The sequence below is a fragment of the Bombus vosnesenskii genome, unplaced genomic scaffold (assembly GCF_011952255.1).
Source record: "Bombus vosnesenskii isolate JDL3184/JDL3185 unplaced genomic scaffold, Bvos_JDL3184-5_v1.1 scf7180000013370, whole genome shotgun sequence".
Taxonomy (NCBI): domain Eukaryota; kingdom Metazoa; phylum Arthropoda; class Insecta; order Hymenoptera; family Apidae; genus Bombus; species Bombus vosnesenskii.
Genome location: NW_022883003.1, coordinates 662,334 through 670,901, shown reverse-complemented (window position 1 = coordinate 670,901; position 8,568 = coordinate 662,334). Strand labels below are relative to the sequence as shown.

General features: G+C 37.2%; 3 protein-coding genes across 8 annotated transcripts; 2 read left to right on the top strand and 1 right to left on the bottom strand.

Annotated features, from left to right (window-relative positions):
• Positions 1-361: 361 nt before the first annotated feature.
• On the top strand, positions 362-3,778 carry LOC117237365. 5 transcript variants are annotated; one of them, XM_033501255.1, is made up of 7 exons: positions 426-720; positions 795-868; positions 1,121-1,152; positions 1,236-1,346; positions 1,420-1,630; positions 1,699-2,055; positions 2,166-3,778. In XM_033501255.1, the coding sequence occupies exons 4-7, from the start codon at positions 1,309-1,311 to the stop codon at positions 2,607-2,609; spliced, it is 1,050 nt and encodes a 349-aa protein (XP_033357146.1). In that variant the 5' UTR covers positions 426-720; positions 795-868; positions 1,121-1,152; positions 1,236-1,308; the 3' UTR covers positions 2,610-3,778. The 5 variants fall into 5 exon arrangements, with proteins under 5 accessions (XP_033357142.1, XP_033357146.1, XP_033357147.1 ...); XM_033501256.1 differs by having other exon boundaries at positions 795-898; XM_033501251.1 differs by lacking the exon at positions 795-868 and having other exon boundaries at positions 362-500.
• A 137-nt stretch (positions 3,779-3,915) lies between these two features.
• Positions 3,916-4,761, top strand: LOC117237367 (U6 snRNA-associated Sm-like protein LSm7). 2 transcript variants are annotated; one of them, XM_033501262.1, is made up of 4 exons: positions 3,916-4,055; positions 4,138-4,149; positions 4,215-4,398; positions 4,467-4,761. In XM_033501262.1, exons 1-4 carry the CDS (start codon positions 4,050-4,052, stop codon positions 4,604-4,606), a joined length of 342 nt encoding a protein of 113 aa, XP_033357153.1. In that variant the 5' UTR covers positions 3,916-4,049; the 3' UTR covers positions 4,607-4,761. The 2 variants fall into 2 exon arrangements, with proteins under 2 accessions (XP_033357153.1, XP_033357154.1); XM_033501263.1 differs by lacking the exon at positions 4,138-4,149 and having other exon boundaries at positions 3,922-4,055.
• Positions 4,762-4,766: 5 nt separating this feature from the next.
• On the bottom strand, positions 4,767-7,856 carry LOC117237364. The gene is made up of 10 exons (XM_033501250.1): positions 7,574-7,856; positions 6,936-7,070; positions 6,748-6,852; positions 6,484-6,627; positions 6,226-6,408; positions 6,003-6,141; positions 5,811-5,932; positions 5,493-5,722; positions 5,185-5,355; positions 4,767-5,120 (listed from the first exon to the last, which is right to left on the bottom strand). The coding sequence occupies exons 1-10, from the start codon at positions 7,620-7,622 to the stop codon at positions 4,842-4,844; spliced, it is 1,557 nt and encodes a 518-aa protein (XP_033357141.1). The 5' UTR covers positions 7,623-7,856; the 3' UTR covers positions 4,767-4,841.
• Between the last annotated feature and the right edge of the window lie 712 nt (positions 7,857-8,568).

Genomic DNA, 8,568 nt, shown 5'->3' with positions numbered 1-8,568 from the left:
ATGATTAGAAAATATAAATTTTTAAGTGTTCTGATAACCATTATAAATGATTAAAGTGATTAAAATTTTTTTGATTACCGATAACCATAATCCATAACAGAAACGCATTTTTACACAGCTTGCATTTTGAGATAAATTTACATGATTTTCTTCTATTTATTATTATCGTGCTATTTATGAATCATTGAGACTTATTGCTATTACAATGTTCGTAAATTAAAAACGTAAGGAATATTAAGTTTTTTCCAACAAAAAATACACGCTTGGGAAAATATTGAGGGGCAAAAATCATAAAACTCAAGACTTGGAAATTTAAATTAGAACAGGAAGGAAGACAGGTTGTTCTGCAGCTATTAGTAGATATATCATAAAGGAAATCGAACTACATATATAAGGTGGCGCGGTGGCATGCATTTCGTGTTAGAATTATGGTGCAAGTTGTAGGCCGCGTGTTCGTTGTGCCCGTGATGACAGCACTCCTGACGCTATTCGTCGATCAAGTAAGAACGACGATGAAGAACCGTTTTAATGATGCAGCTCTCGTAAACCGCTGCAGCATGCTATAGCTCTGTAGAATGTTAGCGCATATCTTGTGTACCAGTGTCTCCTTGTTCTATTCTGCTTGACCTGAGGTCGATCAATACATCGGTTTTACGCACGGCTCGTCCGTGCCTAGGGCCTATACAATGAACTCTTGTTCGTTGTGTTTCTCATTCATGCGTAAGTCTTTTCTACATTCGCTTTTTTTTATGACAACTTAAAATGTTATATTTTTCTCCATCGAACCGACACAGTGTACGACTAATTGTTGCATCGTATACTTCCTCGCGGCGGATATAATTCTTTGTAGTCGGATGATCTCTGACGGGTACGAGAGTATTGATGGAATTTTGGTATAGCAAGTATCGTGACACTTTTCATTAACAATTCGAAATTTTATCGAAATATTTAGTTTTCTTTATTTATTAACTGATTCCTCATTTATAGAGAACATTACACAAAATATTTAGAAACATTCGCATGTGTAACATTTAGATGTAATAAATGTTCTTCAAATCTAAATTCAATTTAACGTTTTTTTTTATTAAATAACAATTATCTTTTTTTCATTCATATTTAGGTGTCTTCTAGGCTGTGCAATGGGGGGCACGTGTAAGTCTTTGTATTTTCTATGTTTTAACTTACTTTACATAATCTGTAAAATAAACATGTCACAATTAGCTTGTAATTTTTAGCTGCTCTCCTCCAAAATACTGCTGTTCCGGTGGCTGTTGTTACGCTGTATTTCAGCTGCACTCTGCATCAGACATGTTTAATTTCTTGATTTGGACATATTGGTATTTATGGTCAGTGTCTTGTTCCTTGCTTTTATTAATCTTTCCTAAAAAATCATACCTGTTCCAAACATTGTGCTATTAGGGCAGCGGTGCTTGTTGGATTGGCTATAGCAGCAGCATGTGGCTGCTGGTTATGGAAGCGCCACCATTCATGTCATCATCGTGCCTGGTCTCCAGAAATAGTAGAAGATTTTACTTCTTCTGACAGAGGATCTTCAGTATCATGGTATTCACCACCACGTTACAGCCGCTCTGGTTCCTTTGTTCAAGCATTACCACCTCCATATAATGAGGTATATTTGTAACATTTATGATATATTTGTATTGTTCCTGATTCTATATTAATATACTCAATTTTTAGGTTACAGCCAAACCAAATCTGTACCCACTAGTTATTGGATATGATGAAGGATCTGGCAAAGGAACCTCAGGATTTGTAATGCGTTATTTCAGATCACTCTCACATGCAAGCACGCTAGATTCGTTAGGTTCAAGTTTTATCTGTAATATGGTGAATGAAGCAAATACAATAATTCCACCACCATATTCGTGTAATAATAGTGTTGACGAGTTGTCCGCAGTAGAATGTGCGAGAATGGATAATATTGATGTTGGATCGGTTGTATCATTGGCTAATCATAGGACTACCTCTGACATATCGAGTCTAGCTGCTCAATCTCCGTGTTCACCACCGCGGGCTACTAGTCCAACGATAGAGGTATTTATTACATCTGAGTCACACACACACACACACACACACATACATACATAATTTTAAAAATAATTATATTTGAAATATTGCTTTCAACACTTAATGCTATCTTTCAGTTACGTGAATTGTTAGACAAGATTCAACAGCTACCCCAACTACCTGGTGGGCATAGCACTGTTTTGTCTTGTTACCAGAATCGGCCACAAGTTTTATGTACGTCAAATGCAAACGGCTCTACGCAACGGCCTCTAAGTCCAGGGGACATTGGAACATGTAAAACTAGACGGACGCGAGGAAAAATGTATATGCCATTGGGACCTTCAAGTTCGAAGAACAAGACTAAACGATGGATGTCGCGATCAGCGCCAACGACACCATCGGGCACAATACCAATGTCTTTTTTGCCTGGACAAAGTAGACGACCTTCCGAAACAGATAATAATAATCGGCAAGTAGTTCCTTTGCTTTCGGAACAAGATGAAACGGAGAGCAATAACGTGGATCAGTTGAACGACATTCCATTATTATCCGAACAAGAAGAAGACCGACAGCAAACATGACGTATGGTTTAAACGTGTTTCGGGTTTACGTATTAAGAAAGGAATCTATTCCAGATAATGTCACCCTACATAATCTCTATATTTTTAACATGGCTGGTATACTCTTTATTGCAACTTTGTACGAAAAGTTACTGTGTGTAAAACTTCGGTAATTGATTTCGTCCAAAAACAGATATTGCCTGTGCTCCTAGAAAAGAGAAACGTTTACTGCTGTAACATAATTTTTCGTTTTACAAACAGCAGGTGCCATAGTATCTTTCCCTTTTTCTAGCGAGTCTTTTAAACTGAAGCGGTACGCGATAGAACGATAAATGATAATGTACTCTTTAAGCTCTGTGAATTAGCATATAATTAACTTACAGAACAGTTACAGAAACACGAAGAACATATTACATGAAACGTTACAATGATAGATCTTATTTAGAAGTATTTAAGCCTTACTCGTTGAAATCTTGGTCGAAGTATGTATTTTATACATCGAATTTAATTTCTGCCTAAAAACGGTAACGTGTAAATGTAAGATATAAGTTAAGAAGTTATTTATTGCATTGATAAGTTTTAATCGTATACAGTATACAGTAATACAGTGTCCATCCAAAAGCAGCCAGCCAGAAAGAAGTTAAGGACAATATACGAGTTAAAATAGTACGAGTTGAAGTGTGAATGAAACACGGAAGAGTCAAATTTTCACGAGTCGATGTACAATATCAATTCTATTGAACGATAAAAAAAGCTTATGAAAGGAAAGTTATCGCAAGCACAACGATAGCAGAGTATTGATAATTTTATTTGAAATGATAGATATGAAACGAAAGACGCAGAATAATACGCATGTAACGAGGTGAATGAGACCGATATAAGCGCCGAACAGTTAGGAAGAAACGATAAATCTGCCGTGTCACGAGAATCCCATTCATAATCATAGAATTTAATAAACATTTGTTACAATCATAAACTTTATTCTTAAAGATGTAAATGAGAAACAGTCACTTTAACTGATGAGTACTACATACTCATTCACTCACACACCCTGTATCAACATGTATTTTTTTATAAATCGGATACGAAATAAATCCAAGCTTTTACGAAATTGTTGCAACTGTTACCGTTCCCATTGTTACCATTTAAACGACAATTAACGTTATAATAATAAAGATGTTTGAAATATCTTTATACTTTATTAACAATATTTTCCTCAATTTCGTTATGTTATCCTCTAAAAGAAGTATCTAGATCTTTCACTTTAGTTTTGGGATGATAATCAATATTTTAAGCGTTTAGACATAGAACGATTGTAAAGCGCGGGAAAATATCGAGAATCGATATTTGAAAAATCCAAACAAGGGATCTAACCTCTAATTTAAACGTTAGTTTAAAATGCGTCGTACTCGCATGCTAGTACGGTAGTGTAACATTGCCGATTTATAAGAAAGCCAAACAATGTCTGTAAGTATAAAAATATCGTTTTTGATATTAAAATTTCGTTTATAAAAAAAGCATTGGTGATTGGTATGTTGGTATTTTACAGGCGGCGAAACAGGTAAAGATTCGTTATTTTAATAACATAACCTGCAAGCCGTTCAACTTTATTTGTGTTCTTTATAGCAACAAAATGCTCACGGAGAACCGAAAGAAAGAAAAAAGAAAGAAAGTATTCTTGATCTTTCAAAATACTTAGAGAAAAATATTAGAGTGAAGTTCGCCGGCGGAAGAGAAGCTGCAGGGATTTTGAAAGGCTATGATCCTCTCCTCAATTTGGTACTGGATAATACCACAGAATACCTGAGAGGTGATTTCACTAATTGTATTTCCTCGTTATATGACTATAGATATTTATTGATGTGTTTGTTTTTTTAGATCCCGATGATCCATACAAATTAAATCAGGATACTCGTATGTTAGGTTTAGTTGTATGTAGGGGTACATCTGTTGTACTTATTTGTCCAGTAGATGGAATGGAATCTATCCAAAATCCTTTTATACAACAAGAAGGTTAAAAACTACCGTCTTTTCTTTGATTATCACCTTTGACAAGAAATTTCTTAAATAATCTGATTTCAATTAATTTTTTATAATGTAATCAAATGTAACTTATTTTACATTGTAAACTATGTCAAGATATATAGCAAATAAACATGATTTTCCTACAAAAATATAAATGTGTGCTCTTTTAAATAAATAATTTAGTAATTTGTCTTTAGTAATAACGTTGCTTTGTACACAACATTGGTATTATTCCATTCCAAATTCATTCCTCAACCAAGGATACTCTTTAGGACAATCAAAACATGTATGTAAATAGCGATACGATTTAAGAACTCTACTTGGTAATTTGCAACTATTCGGTAAATTGCAAGCGATTTCGAACGGCTGGAATTTTCGCCAGTTACATTGCCACGGCTTAAACGTTTCAATTGCATTTAAGGATGTTGGTTTACGCATCCATTCGATTACCTGATAAGTCGTTATGAAGTAGACGTCGTTCAATCGCAGTACGTCGTCCGTAAATTTCTAAAATTGATCGATATGAATAGTAGCTGCAAAATATATTGTCAGAACTATAGTATTTACTTACACTAAATGCGTAAAAGTACGACGGATTTTGGAACCAAGATGCATGAAAATGTAGACCCAGAGGCGCACGGTTGCTAAGGTAATGTTTTTTAAAATTCAGCATCAATATTTTGTATACATCTTCACCTGACAAGTCCGAAGGACACGAATCCATTCTTGCGCAGGTGTATTGCTATTAAAGGCAATTATTTTCTTTATTTTCCTTGCCATTCGTAATATGTTGTACGTTGCAATATACACGCAGTACGACATTATCGAAATAGTATCGTAAATAAAAAGATCGTTTAATATTTGATTATAAAAGCTTACACCTGCCAAAAGTTGATTTATTGGTAGTTCCCAAACACCTGGATACGCACGAGTTGGGCAAAGTTGCTCGAGACCTACGCAATTGTGCGGTGGTCTGTAGTCCAATGTGTAAGGCCATACAGGTACATTGGAAAACGGCGCTATCATGGACGAGTCGTAGACAAATCCAAACTCTGACATCATTAAAAACTGTCGATTCCAACCAACTCGTAAAAATGGCGTTCTCAAACCTATTGCGTCAATTATCGCAGGTCATCTTTAAAACATCTTTAAAAAGATATAATCAAACTTAATCTTCTCGAAGGAATTATTGCTTGCCTTTAATATCTTCTAAACGAACTGCAGCATATTTATTAATAATATTCGCCACACCGACCATTTCGTCGAACCAGTCCTCGATGGTGGCATTTCTCGACCACCAATCTTCCGGTCCTCGATGCCTACATAATTGAAACCATTAATGCATGTGTTACTTGAGATCATCCGTTCAATTCTAAAAAGAATTTTTACGTGACGGAGTGCGCGGCGATTTCGTGTCCAACGTTCCATAAATATTGTACGTCTCTATAATTAGTATACTGGTGACTGACGTAGAAAGTTCCTCGAATAGGACATCCATTGGGATTTTTTCTATCGTTTGAAAATATTTCTAGAAGCAAAAGCAGAAAGTAGATAAGTGATCAACTTTCTCCGGATGAGAGTACTTATTTGGCAAAAACAGTATTGCGCCTACTAGAGAAAACCTCAAAATTCTCCGCGTTTACGGCATCATCAAATGTAATTGTTATCATTTGCGGTACCATCGATGTCGTCAAATTTCCAGGAATTTGCGTTCCGTCCTTGGAGCACCAACAATTCGGCAACTGACATTGCTCCGGGTTACAAGGTAGCGCGCCATTTGGATCATCTTGAATATCTATGAAAAGTTATACTTTGTGCATCGGTTGCATTGGAAACTATGCCAGATATCGAATTGTTAAACGTTTCTTACCGCACCAGCCTTCGTCGGAACCATCTGGACAATCAACGCTTCCATCGCAGAAGTACGTAGCTGGGAAGCACGTACCATCCCCGCAAGCTAAATGTTTCTCTCCGCAATCACCGTCCTCGAGGAGCGGTCTCGGTGGTTGCGACTCTGTAAAACGCTTAAAGAATTTCCAATCACCATCCGATGTGAATCGATAACGCATCCCTTCTATCGTTCAACTACATCTGCGTTCCTTTCTAATCTTACAAAATTTCAAATCATGTGTACCTGACATTACATCGCAGTTGTCGACGTTCGCCTTGAAATCACATACTTGTCTGGAAACATCGAACAGCAACCCCTGAGAGCATCTGAATTCAAACACTTCGTTATCTGCGAATCAATGAAAAGATCCATTGAAATTGCGTGTCGATCTCGCAAACGGTGAAATGTAATACAGTAGTATACAGAATTACCTAAGCAAAGATAATACTTGGCACATTCGCCAGGCGACCAAACATTATGCGCCGGTGCATTGGGATTTCGATAAAACTTGTTATCGTCGATACACGGTGTGTCTTGTGATTTCTCTTTTCCTAGTGACGTGTTCGCTAAAATATACGGAAATTCAATCGAACTGCGACTTCCTGCCAAAACTATCTTCGTTCTGTCTCTTCGGTGAGCTAAATATGCTGAATGGATATAGAACGCGACGCGCACTGCGTATTGTTCCAAATTTGCAACGAAACAACTGGTCTGACTAGCCAACTCTATGTTATAAAACTTTCACGATTCCCTTCGAATCATCGAAACAATCATTCTGCAAGAGAAATCTTGTTATTTGCCCCGATATATTTTCACCGAGTCGCAAAAACGGAAGTGAAACTTCCGGTGTGCGTCGCGGTTTGACCGCGGAAACTTATCCGTTTCGAAGGTATTCGGTACTGCATTTGAGAGATAGGAATCTTACGAACGCTGGTAGCAATCAATGGTTTTCCCAAGTTAAAATTGTCTCGTTGAATGAAGATGGATCAACGTCTCGCGTATAAATCATACAGAAAGCGGGCGATGATCGCGATCGATCTTGAAATAACAAATGAATCGCGAGACTCACCGGAAAAGAAGAGCGCGAGCAGGAACAGAGAACGCAGCTTCGATTTCATGTCGATCGCTCAGACCGAAACGTTCCGTTTCTCGTTCTTCGTACGAGAGCTCGCACTTTCCAACTGACACCTCCTTCCAGAACCGTGCCTTATATGATGAGTATTCGCTTTGCCCGTTCATCTTCCGCCTCGCTTATTTTCACTAAGTGTAGATCGGGAAATGTAGAACAACGGTTGCGTACGGACTGTACAACTCGCAAATTCTTTGCGATTCAATTATCAAACAATTTATATGTAACATAGTGTGCCTAGTTCTATTTCCAACATAATGCATGCAACCGTAAAAGCGAGACCATGGACGCAACGGTCGAAAATTAGAGAAAGCACGAGGAACGATTTTCAACATTTCACATCTAAACGCAGAGAGAAACAGATTTTCTTTGGCGAGCCAAACGAACGATGATGCAATGCTACAATAAATTTATTGTTTTACAATAGACATGTACACATCTCTGTTTAGCTGATCTGTTTTGACGAGCATTGGGATTTCAGAAGGTCGGAGCGTGAAAACACACGTGCTAAGCAACTTTGTCGACGTGGTCAATCTGTTCCAGATGACGGTTCTGCTTGCGTACAATTCGGAGATATATTTAAAAGATCTCCCTCTCGCTCCTAATCGCTACTTTGTACTGTAATAGCTGTTCCGTTAGCCTTGAATATCGTAACTCCGCTTAGTTTGTATAAATCAATGTCATGATCAATGTGCATCAACTCGTTAACTTTATCGTTTTAGAAATGGACCATTTGTCTCTGTATTTCGTTTCTCTTCCTAAAAAATAAAAGGCTCCTCACATTACCATCGAACTGTCTGCGTGTAAATTGGAGCATAAATAACACGAATGACGTTTCTCAGATCTGATGTTGACAGGCAGTTCTAATTAACTGTCATCAAAGAACGATATAACTCATGATTTACCAGAGACGGCAACTTTTGTGATATTTGTGT